This window comes from Onychomys torridus, chromosome 13, assembly GCF_903995425.1.
Source record: "Onychomys torridus chromosome 13, mOncTor1.1, whole genome shotgun sequence".
Classification (NCBI taxonomy): Eukaryota; Metazoa; Chordata; class Mammalia; order Rodentia; family Cricetidae; genus Onychomys; species Onychomys torridus.
Window position 1 is genome coordinate 27,401,750 of NC_050455.1, and position 22,595 is coordinate 27,424,344.

Genomic DNA, 22,595 nt, shown 5'->3' on the forward strand with positions numbered 1-22,595 from the left:
GAGCAAGCCAGTAAGTAGTTTTCCTCCATGGTTCCTGCTTGAGTTTCTGCCCTGGCTTTTCTCAGAGAGGGATGGATTATGGTCTGAAAATGTTAAGACAAATAAACCCTTTCCTCCCCAAGTTGCTTTCGATCATGATGTTTATCACATCAATAGAAACAGACTAGGACATTTCCCCAAGCCAAGCATCTGGATGATCACCCAGGGTGGGGAATGTTGAGGAGGGGGGCTCATTCTCCAGTTCCACAAGAGAGCTTTGTGGATGCTGAAGGAAGAAAATGGAGATCCCAGTTGAGTCTTGGAAGTACCTGCAGCTTCCCTCCAGCGAGGCAGCAGCCTAGCAGAGGTCACGGGGTCGTCAAGCTCTCGAAAGAAGCGTTTCAGTGTGTCAGTAACGTCTTCTACAAAGTGTTCCCGGGGTCTGAGCTTCACTGACCGCGCATCCCGCCTAAACTCAGCCAAGAGGCGCAGGCTGCGGGCCCGAGCACCCCCTTTCCGATACACGCCTTCCAGCCGAAGCCCTGAAACCAGCCAGCAGTCCCTGCTCAATATTGCATGAGGACAGAACACCACCCACCCAGCAGCCCCTCTATGATCATCCCCCATGGTATATGGCTGCTTGGTCTCAGCTATTTGCTAGACCAGTCTTGGTTCTCAACTCCCTGATGGAAAGTCCTTTCTTGACCTCACCGTCATGCATGTCATGTTCACACACTCTAAAATTAAGCATTCACCTGATCAACAAAATTTATTTGTAACCCTAACATCAGTAAGTCATTGTTTAGTATCCATGGGGGATTGGATCTGGCAGCCTCCCCCACAAATGACAAAATCTATGGATGCTTAAGTTTCTTATATAAAGTGGTATGTTTACATATAATCCTACGTAAATCATCTCTGGATTACTTATAATACCTAATACAATGTAAAGAATGACAAAAGAAAAAAATATATATACTACAACTTTTTTCAAAATTTCTATGTTTATATACAGATGTAGAAACTGTGGCTACAGAGGGCTATGTGTACCTTTGGTTAATTTGTTATAAAGACAGAGTAAAGAAAAAGTCAGTTCTTTCTCCCACACATGTGCTCCTAGCTAAGGTCCCAGGTTATAAATAAATGTCCTTCTGTTTCTTTTCTCTTTTCTTTTTTGAGGAACTAGGGATAGAAACCAGGGCCTCACACATACGAGGCAAATACTCTGCCACTGAGCTGTGGCCCCAGCCACATCCCTTTTATGAAATATTTAGTCATGTGTTCCTTGTCTTTCTGTTGGTGATTTTGCTGTTTAAAATGCCCCCTCCAGAGTGTGTAGAATGTTGAGATGCTGGGTAATGTTGCAAAGTATGAGAATCCTGTGATGCGGTTTCCAGAGAACATTAAATAAGCTTCATTCAGATATACGTTTGTGCTGATCTTGGCCTTGAATTGCGTGTCAGTGAATCAAATATATATATATATATATATAATAAACTGCCTTTACATGACAAAGCATGTCAGACAAGGCTGTTGTTTTTGTTTTTCTTAATGGATTGATTAGTAAAAATCTTGTGACCAGAAGTTCAGAGGACTCTCATCCTGACTCTCCTTTGGGACTGAGATTCAGTATTCAAGTAATTAAGTGTTTGCAGTGGCTTTGGAGAGCATAACTCCTGCAAATAATGGGAGCTGATGATGTTTGTTTTCCTAATACCCATCTTTCCCAGTAGTCTGTGAGCCTTTTTCCCCAAGCTCCACACTGACAGCCGTATGGTAGCACCTGAACCAATGTCTATCAAAGGAGCGTGGCAATGCAGAGACCCTGGAGGAAAGGGTGTGTCTACTCCAGGGCCTTCTCTTGGAGTCTCAGCTGAATCCCTCCTAGGAACACTAGGGAAGTTAAAAAGGGGGCGAGGAGACGGGTGAGTGCGAGATCACTGGGTGAGGTTACTGCCAAAGTGGGGAGGATGTCATGAGCCACTGACTATCCATTGCCCAGGACTGATAAAATGCAACTCTGTATGGTCATAAAGGTGTCTTTTTTCCCCCTTCAATGTTGAGGTTTAAAGCCAGGGCTTCTTCCATGGCCAGGTAAGAACCTTATCTATAATCAATACCTTCAGTCCTTTCTGTATTTTTTGTCTTGAGATAAGCTCTCACTAAGTTGCTTATGCTGCCCTTGGACTTATTTCATAACCTAACGTCCTGAACTTAGACTTCTTCTGCCTCAAATTACTGAATAGTTGTAATTCCGGGCTGTACCGGCAGGTCCAGTTGTTTTGTTTGGTTCTTTGGTTGGTTTTGGCGCTGGAGATGGAACCTAGGACCTGTAACCTCCTTGGTTTCCTATGAATTTCTTTTCCAATACCCAGCCTCCTAAAAAGAGTTCATACAGAATGTAAATGCATTGGGCCACACTCCACAAAGACCCAGCATCCTGGGCACTCTCTTGTGGGAGCCCGTTTTCAGGCTCCTCATGGCTTTACCCAGCAGGTCTGCATGGAGAGGATGACTAGACCACGGGCCTGAGTGCAGGTGTCTGAGATGGTCTGCACTTGGCTGTGCTGGGGGAGGTCTTTTGCTCCGCCCCTTGGCATTTCTATAAATACCTTAGAGCGGAGCGAGTCAGGGCCTGTTGGAAAAGGTTCCAAGCCCTCTCGAGGCTCTCCTGTATTTTCTGTTTATCTCCACAATCTAAATCCTTCTATCTAATGTTTCCTGCTGCTCGCACTCAAGAAAACTCTGGGGAGCTGTGGGGTTGGCGGGTAAGCGCCCCCCATTCTCTCTCCCATAGACTCATTCTGTTCAGCCCTTCAGGGATTTGGTACTGCCCAGATTAGCCCTTGCCTACAACGTGTCTCCTCTCAGTCCACCACATCTCTCTGAATCCTCACATTTCCTGTGTTCCTCTCACCCTCTATACCAGTGCCACCTCTGAGCAGGGACACCCTGGCAGGCCCTGTGCTCATTGTGACACACACCATCTCGCTGTCACACTCGCTGGAAAATGAGGACGGTTGGTTCCATTTTATAGATGAGGGAACTAAGGCTGAGAGAGAGTCACATGGCCAGCTGGTGTCATGTTTCAGGTAACACACACACACACACACACACACACACACACACACACACACACACACACACACCCTGGCTTCTTCAGTCCCTCTGTCCATCAGTGCCCACTCACCATGCTGGGTTACAAAACTGATACAAGCGTCCACAATGATAGGGATGTCTCCCCGGCTCATCTGCTGTTCCTGCAGCCCCGTGCCACCCCCTCCAGCAGCACCCCCAATGGCTGTGTTCCATGCTGCAAAGTCTAGCCGGCCTTCCCCCTGCAAATACAGGGTCCTGAGACCCAAGATGCCTGAGTCAGAGCCAGCTCCAGAGATCAGATCAGAAGGTGATGAGAAATATAGAGCTGAATTCCCAGAGCGACCAGCAGGGGGCAACAACACCAAGCCCAGATAGTTCCCTAAATGGGGAAGCAACTTTGAGGAAGCAGGAAGGAAGGGGTGAGAAGATGGTTCAAAGGGTCAGAGATAAGTAGAACATTACCTTCCTGTCTCTACCAGAACCAAATGCTCCTTTTTGTCTGGAGTTTCAGCTGCAGAGACCACACCTATAGAAGAATCCTTGAACATTATCATCAACATCATTACAGCCAGATTAACAATGCTCCACTAGTGAACTATACACTATTACACCCATTTATATACAAGTACTCAGATGATAAATAATTTGCCTAACACTGTTTGCTGTAAAATGGCAAAGCTGAGCTAAAACCCAGGTCTCTTGTTCCCTGAGTCCTACTGCATTATTCTAGCATGTTCCTCTTTCAGAAGACAACAGTGAAGATTCATAGTCAGTCCCTCATCCCGGTACCCAACCAGCAAATAATACTTATTGAGTACTTACAAATTGCCTCCTGCCAGGTTCTGTGATAAAAGTTTTTATGCATTTCTTTATTTGAACCTTGCTCTAGCCCTTGGAGGAAGGTCTTAACTATCATCCATTATAAGGTTAGGAAACCAAGGCATGGAAGAGTTGAGTAACTCCTCCAATGCCACAAGCTAGGAATTGATGGGAATGAGGTCTAAATCTAGGTAGTGTGACTTCAGAACTTCTATTTGGGCTATCACATTCTGCTCTTTCCCATAAGAATCCCCAAATAAGCTGGGCATTGGTGGCGCACACCTTTAATCCCAGCACTTGGGAGGCAGAGGCAGGTGGATCTCTGTGAGTTCGAGGCCAGCCTGGTCTACAAAGTGAGTTCCAGGAAAGGCGGAAAGCTACACAGAGAAACCCTGTCTCGAAAAACAATAAAATAAGGTCCAGTCCCGCACGTGCCCATGGCCACCCTTTAGCCCCGCCCACACCCCTGCTCACTGATCTCCTGTAGACGCCGTAAATGCACCATGTCCTCAGGGGCTGGGGGACCAGGGCCCGGCGCTGGACACAGGAAGAGGTGGTCACCACGAAGGAGGCCGAACCCTGACAGCCAGAGACCAGGGGCCGGGCTGGCATGGGAGGGGGACCGTAGAAACAGGCGTCCCATCCGCAACACCCCAGGGCCCAGCAGCTGGTGACAGCTGAGCGGGGAGAACCACTGAGGAGACAAAGTGGACACGGGCGGGAAGGGAAAGTAAGGAAAAGACGGGGGGGGGGGGGGGGGGGAGCAAATAAGAGCGAGAGACCGTGAAGGGACAGCAGAGGAACGGGAGGTGGGGGGGGGGGGGGGGAGTGGGATGGGGAGAGAGCAAAGGAGACGAACAGAAGACAGGGAAGAAATTCATTCAGTTTGCTCCAGCATATAGGAGCCCCTGTGTGGCTGTCTTGCTCCCCTCCCCCGCTCCGCCCCCCCCCCTTTTGGTTTTTTGGAGACAGGGCTTCTTTGTGTAGTCCTGGCTGTCCAGCAACTCACTCGGCAGACCAGGCTAGCCTTGAACTCACAGAGATCTGCCTGCCTCTGCCACCACCACCCAGCTTGTCTTGCTCTCTAAGTTAGGTGGGAGAGTAGGAGTGAGTAGCCAACATGCTCTACTGAAGAATCGCTGTGCTTTGGGCAACCCTCCCAGCAGGACACAACAGGGAGGGTTCATGGAACAGGGGATGTTTTGAGGTCCCACTCAAAGAATTCTGTTCCAGCTGCAAACCCTAGGGTAAAAACATCTAGGGGGTGCTATTGTTTTTTAAGGGTTACAATCTGTCACCAACACTCTCATTAAAAATAGTAAAAATTGGGCTGGAGAGATGGCTCAGAGGTTAAGAGCACTGGCTGTTCTTCCAGAGGTCCTGAGTTCAATCCCCAACAACCACATGGTGGCTCACAACCATCTGTAGTGAGATTCTGGCCTGCAGGCTGAACACTCACTGTATACATAATAAATAAATCTTAAAGAAAGAAAAAAAATTTTTAAAATAGTAAAAATTAATGGCTAGAAAATTAAAATGAAGAAACAAAGACAGGCTGGAGAGATGGCTCAGCGGTTTAGAGCACTTGTTACTCTTGCAGAGGACTGGGTTGTAATTCCTAGCATCCACTTAGTGACTCACAACCATCCTCAACTCCAGTGCCAGGGGATCTGATGCCCTATTCTGACCTCTGTGGGCACTGTGCATGCACACTGTATACATACATACATACATACAGGCCAAACATTACACACACACACACACACACACACACACACACACACACACATATATATATATATATATATATATATATGTAAAAACTATTTTTAAAAGAGAAAAAAAAGACATACGAACTCTTAACTTGGATAATTAGATTCAACAAATAAAATCATTCTGCCAAACTGCTATGAAAGATTCAAAATGCTTCCTCTCAAGTTGTGTGCATATCCTATCATGAAATGGAACAAATAATCAGGAGACACAGCATGGTGCACAGAGCGTCAGCTGCAGCAGAGATGATACGGGAGGCCTCTGGACCTGCGAAGTCACTAGTGACATTCAGGGTGGCAGCTTAGGAGAGTCTGGGCAGAGGAAGGCAGCCGGAAGGGGTTAAGGAGGAGCACACAACTTTCTGAGAAGTTGTCAGGAGGGAAGGAAGGCACGGGGTGAAAAGTTGAAGGTGAACAGAACTCAGGAGGGAAAAGCTGTTTTAGGTGGGAGAGATTGTCGTCATCAGCAGCATCACCACCACCATTATTTCAACGCCCACAGAGAGAGGGCTTACTGTGTGGGGGCCTCACATGTCACTTAATCCGCATCCCTCGGGGTGAATCTTCACACCCACTCTGCAGACACGGAAGAGCTCCTGGGGCTGAGTTGTAGGACTCAGATCTCACTCAGGATGTCTGGCTCTGAGCCGAAACTTTTTTACTTCCAGGAAAGGAGGCTAAGATATAGAGACTGGCTTGTCGAGGTATGGAGAAAGTAAGATTTATGAAAGTAGCTTATAGCTGGCCATGATGGTGCATGCCTGATATTCCAGTGCTCAGTAGGCAGAAGCAGGAGGATTGCTTCGAGTCTAAGGCCAGGCTGGTCTACATAGCAAGTTCCACGCTAATCAGGGCTACATAGCAACACCCTGTTTCATTAAAGAAAAAATAAATAAATAAAGGAGCGTTTGCCTATTGGAAAACTTGGGGGCAGGAAGAGGCTATCAAGATGAGAGGCAGGTGCCCTGTGGGAAGAGGGCAGAACACAGGGAGGCTGGGTCATGAGCTCTAGAGACGCGCACTTGGATTTTAGAGCTGTGCTCTGTGACCAAATGAATCCCTAACCTCTAAGACTACATTTCTTTCCATAAAATATATCATTAAAGATACCTCTGAAGGTTGTTGTAAAAATTAAATGAGATAGTAAGTGGGCACTTTTTTTTTTTTTTTTTTTTTTGGTTTTTTGAGACAGGGTTTCTCTGTAGCTTTGGAGCCTGTCCTGGACTAGCTCTGTAGATCAGGCTAGCCTCCAACTTACAGAGATCCACCTGCCTCTGCCTCCCAGTGCTGGGATTAAAGGCATGCGCCACCACTGCCCGGCCTAGTGGGCACTTCTTAAAACACAGGGCTTGGCGCAGAATAAGCACCCAGCCAGCTTTGCCCGTTAGAAGAGAACAGGGTGGGAGCGGAAGGAAATGGGGAGATCATGAGCTGTTGGAGAGGGGTGTCTTGCCTCCTCACCTTGCCCACTGCACTGATCCAGGCCTCCAGACTGTCTGCTCCGTCTGTGGCGAAATGCTGGATTCTTCCCCCAGTGAGGATGAGTTCAAAGGAAAATGGAAACCTGCAGAGAGGATGAGGTCAGGAGGACATCAGGGGACAATGACGATGTTGACAGGCTGGGCACTGGTAAGAGCCAGGGTGGAGAGAGGAGTGTCACCTGTCAAGGTCACCTGGATCAGCAGGTGGGGGGCTTACACCCAGACATACGACATCCTGGGGCTGGAGAAGGCCGAGGGGTTCAGGGCTGCTCTCTGTTGCGAACATTTCCAGGGCAGCTCCCAACACACACCACAGGCGGGGAGGAGCTAAGTGGAAGAGAGATGAAGGAGCTGTCATCCTCCCCATCTCACACTCCCCATTCCCACATACTCATTTCCTGTGTCACGCCCTCTTCCTATGGCTGATACTACAGAGTCTTCACAGGCACGCTCTCTCGTGTGTTTATGTTGAAGTATTGTTCTGCAGATGGGAAAACTGAGGCTGCCATCTGTGCAGCATGTTTGTGTCATACAAATAGGAAGCTGCGCAGAGAGGACAGTTAGCCCAGCTAGTCTGACCTCAGAGCAGAATCTCTTAACTATCATCTAGTGCTGTGACCTGACCTTGTCCCTCTCTCACCCCCAGCATCCCAGCCCACTCCAGGGCACTTTTCCTATCCCAGCTCTGTCCTTCTGTCTCTCTGTAGCACATTCACACCTAACCTGTCTCCTCCTATCCCCTGGCTCCTGCTCACCATCCCGGCCTCTGCGAAGGGGTGGGGCTCCAGCCTTGTTGCTGATAGGACCACAGTATAGGAAACTTCTGTAAGTGGCAGGCACTACCACCTCATTGTATACTCCAGGGGAGGAGTCTGCAAGGCGAAGAAGTGATCAGGTGAGGCATGACTCCCTTAGGAAAACACATCCACTGGGACTAGACCATGAGACCCACCTCCACTAACAGCATGGAGTGCAGCCAACCCAATGGGTCTGAGTCCCTCACTACCCAGACTGGAAGAGTGTGACACGGGGAAAGGACATAGAGAGGCCTCTAGCACAGGGTTTGCCTACTTCTTTCCCTACCAGGCAGGCAGTGGGCACTTCAGAGCATGGCCATCGTTCAAGTGTCTTGGCCTATCTGGCCTGACAAACGGAAGCCAAAAAAAAAAAAAAAAAAAAAAAAAAGAGAGAGAGAAAAAAAAAACCATTAAGCCAACTACTTATTCAAACAATAAGAATGTCCCCAGGAAGATGAGACCTGCCTGGCGAGTTGACGCTGTCAAGATGGTAGTGTACTAACACCTGGGCATGTTCTATGATTCGCAGTGACCTCAGGCTCTCAGCAGTCAACTCTTGACCTCAGGAAGTCTGAGGGGTGGGGAAACTGCCAAGCCTGCCATTGTGATAGATAGGGGAATGAGGTAATGGGGCCCCTCCTCAAAGAGATAAGTCATAGGTTGGGTGTGAGAACTCCTAGGGAAAGAGAGGAGTTACTTGAGAGGATGACCTGATGGTTGAAGGCTAAGCAAGCTGCCATTGAGGGCTGAAGGGGACCAGGGCTCCTCTCCCTCAGAGGCTTCCACACAGAGGAGCTGAGTCATGTTCTTGAGCAGGTTGGGTCCCGCCATAGCTGCGCACAGTGCCTACAGGGAAGGGAGAGTCTCTGTCAGCCTCATATGCAGCTCCTCCAGGAACGGTCTCTTATCACCCAGGTCTAGGCATTCCAATACGGTCTGCATCCCATCCTCCATGAACACCAACCTGTCCCTCCTACCTGTAGAAGCTGGCTGTGATCCGGATGCTGAGGATGGGGCTTCCGGAAGAGACCCAGCTTATACTTTCTGGAGATGAACTCTCCCCGAGGGCCAGGGGCTGCATCGGGATGCAGCCCTTCGCCTGGGGGTAGTGCCCCTGCCCAGAAGCTGTTGGCACGATCGTTCCCCAGGACAATGAACAGCTACAGGGTGACAAGAGACGAGTGAGAGAGCTCAAAAGTCTCCAAACAGCCTCGTCCCCAAGCTGGACCCAAAGTCTGCTTTTGGATGCTCCCTTTCCATCCCCGTCCTCCTCGTCCCTCAGACCCCTCACCTGCACTATCTCATTACTCCAGACACTCGTGTCCAGCTTCAGGCTCTGCACCTTGGAGATCCCAGAGCCCAGGGCCCGGTGCTGACCTGTAAGCACATGAAAGCCACGTGGCAGAGTACTCTGAGTCCTGGCCAAGGCCCCCCTGCCAGTCCCTCTCCTCCCCATTCGTGCTGGAGTTGAGGCCCGCCTCTCACCTGCACACTGCTTGCAGATGACTACCCCCAGGTTGACAGCAGCCCAATCCGGGCGGGAGGCCCCGCAGTCGGCACAATGTCGGTTTGCCCGGTTTGACCAGACCTTCTCAGCCACCTCGTAGTCAGACAGGGTCTCGGTTACTGCTTCTTGCAGAGCGGCCGCCCAGCTCTGTCGAGCCCCCCCAGACTCGGCTGTGAAGCTGAGGGGTGGACAGCCAGTCCATGGGCATGGACCTCTCCCTCCACATCCTATCCCAATGGCTATTCCTACAGGAGCTACTTGGGGCCAATCCTGGGACAGGATTATTACTTTTATTTAATTTTTGTCAGGGTCTCATCTATCCCAGGTTGGCCTCAAACGTATTATATGGTTGAAGATGACTTTGAACTTCTGACCCTCTGGCTCCAAGGGCTGGGATTAGAGGCATGCTTTACCATGCCTGATTTATGCCAAGCTGGAGATCAAACTCAGGGTTTTGTGCACGCCAGACAAGCAACTCAGGCAACTGAGCTGCATCCCCATCTTCCTTTCCTGACATCTTGACCTTGTTCACTGAACTCTCATGACCTCGTCATTTATACCCACTGACACCCTTTTGAGGAGCTCTCCATCCCTCTCCACCTTTGGGATCTCCCTTAAAAACAGCCTAGCCTCGCCTTCCACCAATCTAGGCCCCACCTGAAGCAGCGATGGGGTGTGAGCAGATCGAAGCTTCGACTCTTGGTCTCCCGGACACTGCAGCCTTGCAGTTCAATGAAGCAGATCCCAATGCCCAGAGAGAAGGCCTAGCAGGGGCAGGGGGCCACAACACCGTTAGATTCCAGAATGGGCTAGCTGTGCTCCTCAGCTCCCACCCAGCCCTCTTTACCTGCTCACTCTTGTACAATGCCAACTCTCCAGGGGTCAAGGCAGCAAACACCTTGGCCTTGTGTCCACGCAACTCCAACATGCCAGTGCGAAGGGGTCGTGGTGGGTGAGGGGGGCGGGGGTGGCCCAGCAGGCGCTGTTCCTTCAGGCAGGATTGCAGTGTGGAGCACCATATGTCACGTTGAGCTGGTGGGGGCGTGGGGTGGGGGGGGGGGGTGGACAGCGACAGGGAAGCAGGTCAGTGGGATATGTACTAACCTAGCCTCCCTCCTACCCTAACCCAGTGGGCTCTGGGCCTCACCCTCGCTCTCCGTACGAAACACAAATACTCTCTGGCCAGTAATGACCTGGAATTTGTTGTCCTTGCTGCTTCGGGTCATCTCGATGGCTGTTAGAGGGATCACACCTTTGGGGAAGGGGTCCTGGAGAGATCCAGGGGGGACAGAAACTGAGCCACATGCACAGAATTTTCATGAGCTCAGCATTCAAGCCACATGGTTTCAGCTGCTGAGCCAGCGACCTCAGATGCTGACACTGAGCAGCTGTGGCCATCCTTCTAGTCCTCAGCCTCTCTCGGACCTCCCTATCTCTCTCTTTGTTATCTATGTACAGCTCCAGTCCCCTACCTTGTCACTGCCAAAGTACATCAGACTCCTTCCATTGAACTGCACAAAGCGTCTCTGGAACACGTAGTTTCTGAAGAGGGAAGAGGCCGAGATCAGCTAAGTGTTTGGGAACGCACGCTGTGGGCGATCACTCAGATCACCTAGAACCTGTCCCCTACCTCTCATCCCTCCTCCTCTCCCTTCCCTTCCCAGCAGCCCTACCCCTGAGGTGAGAGCTTATCCAGCCAGCCACTGAGAAGAGGCACGGGACGATCTGCCGTGGAGGAGAAGCTGGCATAGGGTGAAATGAGGTCATCACTGGTCTCTTCTGCACCCTGGGTGGGTAGCGAAAGGATGGAGTCCCCAGGTAGCTCGAGGCTGGCATAGCCAGGATCCTCTCGTGTTTCCGGATCCTGTCTGCTGAGCATGATGGGTACAAGAGGAAGGAACACAGGTCAAGCAAGGTGCCCTTGACAATCTCTTGGTAGGTTCCCACCCCTACCCAAAACACCTGCAGCATGTCTGGCAGGTGCGAGATCTGCTTTGTAAACGAATGGGATAAAGAGGCTGGCAACCCAAAAGGCTGCCATGAAGCTTCCTCCTGAGCGCACTTGGAGGTTTTACTGGGAAATGTCAGTCTCTCTCCTCTGGACGTGGGAAAGGTGTGCAAGCGCTGTCCTGCCTCAGTTGTTCATAGCTAACCAACAAATATGACTGTTGTCTCTCCAAAATGTTCTTGGTTTTCTCCCCCGGATTAGTTTCCATCGCTTCTCGCTGGCATGAAGCAATCTGCCCAACTGGTCACCTGCTTTCATTCTTGTCCTCCCTCCCACAATCCCGTCCCTCAGAGCCACTAGTGCTCTTTGAAAAATGCAAATGAGATCATTGCATTCCTCTACATGAAGCCATTCAATAATGCCCCATTCATAGTTAGGGTAAACTCAGATTTCTATGCATGGGCTGCAAGGGTTTGCAAAATGAAGCCTCTGACTTCATCTTCTTCCACGTCGCCCTTGCTCGCTAGAGTCCAGCCACACTCTCTCTGCTCTCTTTGCTTATGCCATCTTCACGCAAAGGATAGATTTCTCTACTTCTCCAGTGGTTCTTGGCCTCAGCAGTACAAAATTTGGGAAAGCTTTAAGCGAATATCAGTATATGGATAGTATTGCAGACACTTAAAATTGCAACTCTGGGAGGTAGGCCCAGGCACCTGTAGTTTTCAAAGGTCCCAGACTGTGGTACAACTAAGGTTTGTTTCCTATTGCACTGAGAGATGGAAGCAATCAGACAAGAACCCCACAGACTCACAGCACCACATCAATCCGATTTCACGCACGTACTCTGCCTACCTCCTGTGACTGTAATAAACACCTGTCTGAAGCCTGACTCCCTCCATGCACTTGATTCCACAACTCTCCCTACACAAAGACATCACTGTGGATTTTCTCACCCTCCTCTCCACCAACTTGTTCTTATTCACTCACAGACACATACAACATCCCATATAAAAACTGTTGGCGTTACTCCACTTCCAAATCTTTGTTCTTGGCAGAAAAGTGGGGTGATATGTCTGTTATTTCCAATCCTTTCTATTTATTCTTCCTGTTTGGTTTTTTTAAAAATATTTATTTATTTATTATGTTCACAAAAGAGGGAGCCAGATCTCATTACAGATGGCTGAACTCAGGACCTTTGGAAGAGCAGTCAGCGCTCTTAACCTCTGAGCCATCTCTCCAGCCCCCCTGTTTTGTTTTTTGGGACAAGGTTTCTCTGTGTAGCTGTGGCTGTCCTGGGATGCACTCTGTAGCCCAGGCTGCCCTCGAACTCAGAGATCTGCCTGCCTCTGCCTCCCGAGTGCTGGGATTAAAGGCGTGCGCCACCACCAACCGGCTTCTCTCTATTCTTTCTTAATTGCACTGAGCTGGCTCTCACCTCTTCCACTCCTTGTCAGAGTCCCCGGTGACCTCTATGATTCCAGAGGTCAAGTCTCAGCCCCAGCTTACTAAGCAGCAGCCCGCTCAGCAGCAGGACACAGTTGGCCTCTCCCTCCTCCTTTTGCCCTTCCTTTGGCTCCGATGACATCATCTTCTCCTAGCGTTCCTTCTCCTTCACTGGCTATTTTGGTTCAGTCTCTTTAATGATTCTTCCTCTTCCCCAAACCTCGGGACATAGGAAGACATCAAGGCTCTGGACTGGGTCTCTTCTCCTCCACACTCTCTCTACATGCTGACAGTTTCCATATTGAAATCTCTGGTTCAGATAAACCACCACTCCCCACTGGCCCCCCACCTCCCCACCCCTGCCACATGATAGGCAGATGTGGTCAGCAGCCTTACTTGTCACTACCTCTTGGATGTACTAGACACCTCAAATTTCATGTCTGAGGCAGAGTTCCTGGTCTATCTCCTCCCTCTTGCTTGATACACAGTCTTCCTGTCTCAGACCACAACTCCAACACTTTTAGGTGCTCAGAACCTCATTATCCAACAGAAATCAATAAGGACTACATATGTAGTTTAGCAACTTTTTTTAAAAAAATGAAATATTAGGACTAGGGAGATGAGAGATGGTTCAGCACAGTCAAGAGGATTGGCTGCTCTTGCAGAGGACCCAGGCTTGATCCCCAGCACCCACATGATGGCTCACAACCATCCATAACACCAGTTCCAAGGGATCTAACACCCTCTTTCAGCCACTGAGAGCAATAGGCATGCAAGTGGTATGCAAATATACATGCAGCCAAGCACAGATGGACATGCGGCCAAATTATTCATACACATAAATACTTTCTAAAATGTTTAAAAAATAATTACTCTTGGGAGCTGAAGAAATGGCTCAGAGGTTAAGAGCAGTGGCTGTTTTTCCAGAGGTCCTGAGTTCAATTCCCAGCAACCACATGGTGGCTCACAACCATCTATAATGAGATCTGGTGCCCTCTTCTGGCCTGCAGGCATACATGCAGGCAGAATACTGTATACATAATAAATAAATAAATCTTAAAAAAAAAAAAATGGTTACTCTTAGTAGTCCATATTTTATTTAGCCCAATATATACAAAGCATAATATTTTAGTATGTAATCAATGTAAAAGTCATTAAGATAGAGTCTGGGGAGATGGCTCAGTGGATAAAGTTCTTGGTACATGAACATGACACCATGAGTTTGAATCCCCAGCACACATGAAAAGCCAAGCACCATGCTGAATGTCAGTAGCCCAGCAGTGAGGAGCAGAGGTAGGTGGATCCCCAGGGCTCAATTGCTGGCCAGCCTAGCCACTGAACTCCAGGTTCAGTGAGAGATCCATCTCAAAAAAAAAAAAAAAAAAAAAAAAAAAAAGAGGTGGGAAACAATACAGACAATGGATGTCATTCTCTGGCCTCCACACATGCAATGCATGGGCGAGTGCACCTGTGCACACATTTATGCACACATATACATACACCACCCACCCACACACTAAAAAATCACCAAGATAGTTCTTTCTACACATGCATTCATCTAGTCATGTTTAGGCAGTAAGTTCTGGCAGATGTTTTACATTTCCAGCTCTTCTTGATGCAGGCCAGCATGTTTCACACGCTCGGCAATCACATGTGGTTAGTGGTTACTCTACAGGACAGCAGAACCTCGCGATGAGGCCCTCAACGTCAATACTTAACTGCTATTTTCCTCTCGTACACCACCATAGAATGACACTTTACCCACTTCTCATCGACTCCACTCCCATCCCTGCCCCCTGAGATCTCTCACCCAGATCGCTGCAGAAGACTCTTAACATGCTCTGCCACTTTTGCCTCCATAGCATTCCCAGCAAAGCCAACAGAGGGGTCCTGTCACAGCCTACGTCAAAACTCTCCAGTGGCTTCTCATATCACTAAGTGTAAGAGTGACCACCCCTATAGGTCCTATCCATGGAGTCCCTTTAATTCTGCCATCAACCCTTCTCGATCAGAGCCACGTGAGCCAGCCATACCTCTACCTTCCTATTGCACCTGCTGTATTCTCCCCAAGCTGTATCTCACCATTCCCTCTGCCAGGATACACTGCCTTCAGAATAGCCTATTCTTCAATTCAGGTCCTTCAACTTCTTGCTTAGATGTTATCCTCTATCCTCTCCCTCCCTCCCCCCTCCATGTTGTATACCTTTCTCTCTCTCTCTCTCTCTCTCTCTGCGTGTGTGTGTGTGTGTGTGTGTGTGTGTGTGTGTGTGTGTGTGCTCTCAAATGCATGTGCAGGCCAGAGATTAATGTTGGTGGTCTTCCTCAATTGCTCTTCACGGTTTTTGTTTTGTTTGTTTGTTTGTTTTCTTTTCTTTTTGGTTTTTCGAGACAGGGTTTCTCTGTGTAGCCCTGGCTGTGCTGGAACTTACTCTGTAGACCAGGCTGGCCTCGAACTGAAAGAGATCCACCTGCCTCTACAAAATGCTTCCTCTCAAGTTGTGTGCATATTCCATCATGAAATGGAACAAATAATCAGGAGACACAGCGTGGCATGCAGTCAGCTGCAGCAGAGATTAGATGCTGGGATTGAAGGCGTGCACCACCACCACTGCCCAGCCACCTTATTTTTTAAGACAGGATATCTCAATGAACCTGGAGTTCGTCAATTCACCTAGAGTGGCTGGCCAAAGATCAGCAGGGCTCTGCCTGCTCACCCTTGTAGCACTGAGGTTGTAAACGCATGCTGCCTGGCTTCTGCATGACAGTCCTGGAGGTCTGCACTCTGGTGCTCACGCTTATGCACAGACACTTTACCCACTGAGTGGTCTCCTCAGCTCAGGGGATTTTTTTTTTAATGGTGCAATAACTCACTGAAAAGCTCCAGTCCTTTCTAACTCCCTGAACCCAAACCTGTTCTACTACATTGTATTTTAAAAAAAAAATTTACTAGGTGGTTTGGCACACGCCTTTAATCTCAGCACTTAGGAGGCAGAGGCAGGTGGATGTCCAAGTTTGAGGCCAGCCTGGTCTACAGAATGAGTTCCAGGACAACCAGGGATACACACAGAATCTCTGTCTTGAAAAAAAGTAAACAAATAAACAAACAAACAAAACCATGTATTAACTATCTTCCTGTAAGAACAAGATGACTCAGTTGCTGGGAGCACTTACTGCTCTTCCAGGGAACCTGGGTTCAATTCCCAGTACCCACGGGGTGGCTCATAGCTGTGACTCATAATTCCAGTCTCAGGGGATCTGATCCCCTGTTCTGGTCTCCAAGGGCACCAGGCATGCTCATGTTATATAGACATAAATGCAGGCAAACACCCATACCCATTAAATAAAAATACATCTTAACAAAAAAAGATACTCATTTTTATAGGGATTTCTATACATACCAATCTCCCTAAGTGTCTTTATCTGGCATGTAACAGTGCTCAGTGTTTGCTGAATGGGAGCAGTACTTTGGAATTTTAATTTTGTATCTATTTGCTTACTACTTCTGGTGTGGTCTGTCTGCCCCATTGATTCACAAGCTACCTGGGAGCAGAAACAAGTCAGTTGTATAAGCCCTGCACCTTTAGTGATTGCTTGCCACAGAGGGAATGCTCAGTGTGCATTAGAGGAGTAGCTGGACACACGGCCACCGTGGCTAACTCAACTGCTCCTTAAGTTTCCTTCTTCTTCCCACCACTGTCCCTCAGTACTCACCTGTGTTCAGCCCTATCCTGACAGACGCCTCTGCCATCTCTCCTGTCATGGGTTCCTGGGACCCCCACAGGCTGGACACCGTAGTACAGGCAACCAGGATCCATGATGTGCACTGTCAGGAAGAGGGGAGGGATAGTGAGAAGGAGTGTCTGAGATGCAGGTGGGCGCAAGTCCTCTCTAGCAACCTGCCTACCTGTGCCTTTTGTGGGCCTTAAGGCAGGGCTTGGGGCAGTTGCCTGAGAACTGTCTGGAGTCCTGGAAAGGAATTCTGTTGGTTATTAAGGGAAAGAATGGTCCTCATGCCCTGTTGAACTCTTCCTCTCCCCAGAATCAGATCCCTGGATAGCAAACCAACTCACACGTCCTGAGCTGCCTGGGCCCCGCCTCTTAAGTCCAGGCCGAAGTAGATGGCATTGGGCATCATCTCCATGGTATTTGGGACTGAAGGTTGTTCAGAGGAGGAAGGAAGGAGAGGAGAAGACCTCTGGCTGCTCCCTGAGTCCCTGGATACTTCTGGATCCCAGAAGGTTGGGCTCAGTCCAGGCCTCTGGGCAGTGGCAGGGCCAGTGAGCCCAAACACTGTCCTGGGCTTGGGCACAGGCTTGGGAGGTTGGTCATCAGGGGCTGGGCTGGGAGATGGTTCCATGGTACTATCCACTTGGGAATCCAGGGAAGCCTCAGAACCGGCCTGCAACAGGCGCAGGATGCGTTTCCGGTGTCCAGTAGCACTGATGCCCAAATGCCTCAGCTCCTCGTGGCCCAGGCGTTGGACCGCACCAGCTGTAGCTAGGCCATGCCGTCGGAAAGTGTCTGCATACTGCTCCAGATGCACCGCAGCCAGCCACACAGAGATGTCCAGGTCCTGAGGGGCAGCCATGGGCTCTCAGGCCATTGCTGGGGGGAGGTGCAGGGTGAAGGGAGGGCTCAGGCTGAGATTCCCCCCTCCCTACCCCAGAGTCTGAGGCCTGGATGGGGGTACCAGCTTCCATCTTCTTTCAAAGAAGAATGCCCGAAGGCTTTGATCTGGGCACAGAGCCATCCCAGAACTTAAGAACAGGCTCTCTCCTTACAGGAAGAGGGGAAACTGAGGCCCATTCTTACAGCAAGTGGTGCTAGTATTGGTCCCCCAAGTGCCTGCCTCTGAGCTCTGTTCCCGCTTTCTACGCATTCAGCTGAGTAAGCATAAGACAAGATGCTGGAGTGCTACAGGGCAGGGCAGGGTGTGGAGGTGGAGAAGCAGAGGCCATTGAGGTGGCCAGATCCAGCTGTGGAGTAAGGCAGGCCAGAGAGGGAGAAGGAGAAACAGACTCCACTCACACTGATTTCCAGAGCCGAGGTTCAGGGTGGACATCCTAATCCTGCTCATTCCCAGTTCCTCCTCCCCTTCCACCTATTGTCTCTCCTCAGACTTCCTTCCTGTCCCTCTAGCCTGGCCACCCCCACATCCTGCCTACTGTGGTCAGGCTGCCCAGAGGGCCCCAACTAATCCCTGTGTGTGGGGTCCTAGCCTGCGCAGAGGCCACCTAGGAAACAGAGATGGGTGGAGAGCCTGGCTGTGAAAATGAGTGACCAAAGGGGAGAGGTAGTCCAAGGTGCTCTTCATTCTCCATCCATGTATGTGCATGTACACACACACACACACACACACACACACACACACACACACTCACTCAGCTATGTTAAGACATACACACACACACAGACTTAGCAGTGTGAAAACACACACACATGGACTCAGCAGTGTGAAAACACACAGAGACACACAACTCTAACTCAGCAGTGTGAAAACACACACACACACACACACACACACACACACACACACACACACACCAGACCCGATGGGGTCTCCACAGCCCTATCCCATTGAGTCAGTCTACCCTGCTTCATACCCTGGATCTGGCTCCACCTCAGATTCAGTTCCCCCAGGGTTCTGGCCTCTGTCCTGTCTGTACCTGGCTCTACCTCCACCTCTGTCCCTCTCTGTATTTGTTCCGTATTAGAAAACTTGCCAAGCCCCGACATTCTAACCAAGCCTTAAATTCTGTCTGTGGCTCTGCCGGCCTCTGACCCTCGCCTGGCCTCTGCTGTTGGGCTTTATTCCCGCTGCCCCCATCCCTGCTGCTCTCCTACTGGGTTCTGGTCCAGGGTTCCCACTCCATATCAGGGTCAGTTCTGGCTCCTCTAGGCTTGGGTCCCATCCCCAGGCCCGGCTGGGGTGGGGGGTGTTAAGCCTCAGGCCCTGGGTCAGATTCCACTCTCTTGGTGGGTGACACCGTCTGGGCTCAAGGGCATTTGGGCACTGTCTGGGAGCCAGGAGGTGCTGACGGGTTGGAGGTGGCAGGTGCGGGCGTGTCCTCGCGGGGCAGCGCGGGCATGGGGGAGGGCAAGGAGGGAGGGGGCAGAGACCTGGCAACCAGGAGGGGCGGGTCGTGGCAGGGAGGAAGGAGAGGAGGAGAAGGGAGCCGACACTGAGGGGCCCTGGGAGTCCGCAGAGCTCCTGGAGGAGGTGATGGGGTGGAGTCGGAGAAGCTGGGCCCGAGGGATTGGGGTCCTCACCTCGCTGCAGCCTCCTCAGCTCCCGGGTGCCCGCCGCGCTGTCCGAGGCAGGGGGTCCGGCCGAGCCAGCACCGCCTCCCCGCAGCCCTCCCCCGACAGCCCGGCCCCGCCCCGAGGGCTCCAGGGCTAGCCGCTCCTTGTGCAAGCGCCCGCCTTCAGGTGGTTTGGGCCCCTTACCCAACCGCCTTGCTTATCAGGGGTCTGCGCTCAGCTTTCTCCCGGAACAAAAAGTAGGGACGCAGAAACGTCTGGGAAAGGGACTGAGATTGAGGGCCAGGTCAGAGAGTGGAAACAGGGAAAAAGAGCGCCGCGAAGGACCTTAGCACCCGGTCCTGGCAACGGGGAGAAGGTGTGGGACCCCAAAGCCATCTAGGCTCCTCTCCCGCACCCAGCAGGGTGGGCTGGACTCAGACACCTAGTTAAATGGGGGATGAGAGCAAAATGGGTAATGCCTTCAGAGCTGAGGACCTCTCTCTCTCTCTCTCTCTCTCTCTCTCTCTCTCTCTCTCTCTCTCTCTCTGCTGGGCGCCCCCTCTGTGCTGAGGTCCAGCAGAGGAGGCTCACCCCAAGCGCCCAGCCTAGGTTTCTTTTCCTGGGTCTTCCAAATCGAAGCTGCCTTTCTGGGGCAAGCACGGTGACCAAACATGCGTGGACCTTTTCATTCTCGGGAGGAGCTTCTTCTTTCGACTTTCCCACCCTTGGACACTCGCTGGGGCAGGGTAGGCGGTTAGAGGGTGAGCCTCTTCCCTCCTTGTAGCGTTTGCAAGAGCTGCTGCTGAGGTCTGTCCCCCAGCGCCCGCCCTGAGACACTTCCCCCTCAGAGCAGGGCCAGCGTTCAGCTATGTGTGATGTTGGAGGGTTGGGGATGTGCTGGCCAGTGTGTTTTCCTGTTTGTATTATGAGAGGAAGTTGGCTGTGAGTCAGCAGACACAGGAACTGTCAGTCACTAGAGGAAGACCCCGGCTTCTGGGGGGCGGGGAGAGGGGGGAGTAGGGGAGTGTGAGGAAGTGGGTCCTATCTCTCCCTGATGTCCCAGCTCAGGGAACAATTGTCATCCTCAGCACAGCCCCACTTTCCCAGAGGGGGAAAAAAAGGATGACAATAATAATTAATAATTAAAATGTCCATAATAATAGCTACCAGCTTTTGAGAGCTGCCGGTGTCCCAGGCCCTGTGCAAACATGGCTTTGCAAACTTCAATTGCTCATCACAATACTCATATAAAATGGGACATTTTACAACCTTCATTTTATAGATAAGGAGAGGGGACTGTTAAATGACTTGATCGAGCTCGAAAGCAGCAGATTCTCCAAGTCACCCACAACCCAGGACGGGACCCCTGAAACAGGTGCCTATGAGGGAGCACGCCCTTCTCTCCTCCAGTGGTGGACAATACTCCTCATGCATATTCGGCTATAAGGAAGGAAATCAATCAAGGCCCCACTGTTTCCCTCTGAAAAGGGAACCCCGGCTCTAAGGTCAGCCAATGACGGCTTGGCAAGAGACCTGGGGAGTTAAACTGCTTGACTGAAGGTCCGTGACCCCTTCTCCCAACCTCCTTTCTTGATCTTGCTCTCGTAGCTTTCCCAGACCCAGGCCTCTGCCCCTCTCACTTGTCTAAGTTATCCAACTTGTTTGTTTTTTGTTTGTTTGTTTGTTTGTTTGTTTGTTTTGAGACAGGGTTTCTCTCTGTAGCTGTAGCTGTCCTGGAACTGGCTTTGTAGACCAGGCTGGCCTCGAACTCACAGAGATCTGCCTGCCTCTGCCTCCCAAGTGCTGGGATTAAAGGCGTGCGCCACCATGGCCTGGCTTATCCAGCTTCTTGTTGGAAGTCAGACTGAGCCTGCAAGAGAGGGAAATTATAAACAAACAAGAAATCCACAGTGCCCCAGGAAATGTGCCAGCGCTAGGGGTTATCCTGGTAAGGTGCAGGAATTCCAACCCTCCTTATTTTCTTTTCTTTTGGCAGCCCGGTAGAGCATATGAACCCCATTTCACACTAATGTTTTAAAATGCATAAAATAAAATATATAGGAGTATAAAGGAAACCAATTGTCTTGCAATAAAGTTATCTATTTTAATAGATAGAGTAATGTATGTGCTTTTTATTAATGCTTTAAATAAGATCAAGTGTGAGGTTGATACCTCACATAATTTTAAAACAGTAATGAACATAAATGATATTTTAAAGATCTGCAATACTATGATATGGAAATGCCTGTGATTCCTATTCCTAACAAAGCTATAATTATTGCTAATATGGCTGGCTTGTTATCACTTTTGTAGCTGAAGGAAATGGTAAATATCACCAATTTTTCTCCCATATGAGTTCCAAGTTGAGGGCACCAGAGTCAGGGCGGAGCCACAGAGAGCAAGACCTGGCTTCCTTGATTAGGCTCTACCCTCTCTAAGTCAGTTTAGTGATATGAGGTGGGTAGAAAGCTTCTGGCCCTTGGATTGCATTTCCTTCTCCCCTTCCCCCTTTTCCCTGATCCTCCCTCTCCTCTCCCTCATCCCTTCCTCCTCCTTCCTCTCTCCTCCTCTTTTCCACTTTTAAAAAATGTCTATTTCCTGTGTGTGGATAGTTTCATCTGTTGTTTCTGTGTCTTGCTATGGGATGGTCTTTCTGTATGCTGTGAATATATGTTGCTACCACTGATTAATAAAGAAGCTGTTTTGACCTATGGCCACACAGGATACAGCCAGGAGGGAAATCCAAGAAAGATTTAGGGAGAAGAAAGGCGGAGTTGGGCAGACGCCCAAGGAAAAAGATGCCAGCAGACTGGTAATGCAAGGCCACGTGAAAAAATCATAGATTAATAGAAACGGGTTAATTTAAGGTGAAAGAGCTAGCTAGCAAGAAGCCTGAGCCATAGACCAAACAGTTTGTAATTAATATTAAGCCTCTGACTGGTTATTCCGGTACCTGTGGGCGGGAAAGATCCTGCTACAGCTCACTCGTTGCATGCAGTGCCTACAGAGCCCAGAAGAGGGCATCAGATCACCTGGAACTGGAGTTACAGACAATTACCAGTTGCCATGTGGGTGCTGGGGATCAAACCCAGGTCCTCTGGAAGAGCAGTCGGTGCTCTTAACCATCTCCCCAGTCCCCTCTGTCCTGTCTGTACCTCCATTTCTGTCTGTCTTGCTCCCTTCTCCACACCCTCCACTTTGGACGTGTCTGTCTTTCTCCCAGTCTCTGGATCTGTGTTTTTCTGCATGTCTATCTGTCTGGCTCTTGTGGCTTTGTGCACCTGCATTCTCATAATTCATCCCTGAGGGAATAGAGCAGATTCAAGGGGACTCCCGCAGCCTAGACAAGGAACGTTCTTTGATTCTACAACAGTGGTTCTCAACCTGTGAGTTGCGACCTCTTTGGGGTCAAATGACCCTTTCACAGGAGTTGCCTAAGACCATCAGAAAACAGGCAGGCGGTGGTGGCACACGCCTTTAATCCCAGCACTTGGGAGGCAGAGCCAG

General features: G+C 50.1%; 1 protein-coding gene across 5 annotated transcripts in view; it reads right to left on the bottom strand.

Annotated features, from left to right (window-relative positions):
• The window catches only part of Arap3 (ArfGAP with RhoGAP domain, ankyrin repeat and PH domain 3), a 29,377-nt gene extending 10,000 nt beyond the window's left edge, over nt 1-19,377 (bottom strand). For 2 of the 5 annotated variants that reach the window (XM_036204733.1, XM_036204730.1), the window contains exons 1-20: nt 19,116-19,170; nt 16,916-17,450; nt 16,750-16,811; nt 16,557-16,668; nt 11,128-11,325; nt 10,927-10,996; nt 10,602-10,722; nt 10,302-10,486; nt 10,112-10,218; nt 9,433-9,632; nt 9,239-9,324; nt 8,925-9,107; nt 8,658-8,793; nt 7,906-8,022; nt 7,330-7,477; nt 7,131-7,233; nt 4,372-4,591; nt 3,541-3,604; nt 3,170-3,333; nt 309-521 (exon numbers count right to left, since the gene is read on the bottom strand). In XM_036204733.1, coding sequence (XP_036060626.1) covers nt 309-521; nt 3,170-3,333; nt 3,541-3,604; nt 4,372-4,591; nt 7,131-7,233; nt 7,330-7,477; nt 7,906-8,022; nt 8,658-8,793; nt 8,925-9,107; nt 9,239-9,324; nt 9,433-9,632; nt 10,112-10,218; nt 10,302-10,486; nt 10,602-10,722; nt 10,927-10,996; nt 11,128-11,325; nt 16,557-16,668; nt 16,750-16,811; nt 16,916-17,433 — 3,007 coding nt within the window. In that variant the 5' untranslated portion in view covers nt 17,434-17,450; nt 19,116-19,170. Of the gene's footprint in view, nt 1-308; nt 522-3,169; nt 3,334-3,540; nt 3,605-4,371; nt 4,592-7,130; nt 7,234-7,329; nt 7,478-7,905; nt 8,023-8,657; nt 8,794-8,924; nt 9,108-9,238; nt 9,325-9,432; nt 9,633-10,111; nt 10,219-10,301; nt 10,487-10,601; nt 10,723-10,926; nt 10,997-11,127; nt 11,326-16,556; nt 16,669-16,749; nt 16,812-16,915; nt 17,472-19,115 lie in introns of those variants that run through there. The other 3 variants (XM_036204734.1, XM_036204732.1, XM_036204731.1) reach the window with 3 other exon arrangements.
• Nucleotides 19,378-22,595: the final 3,218 nt, after the last annotated feature.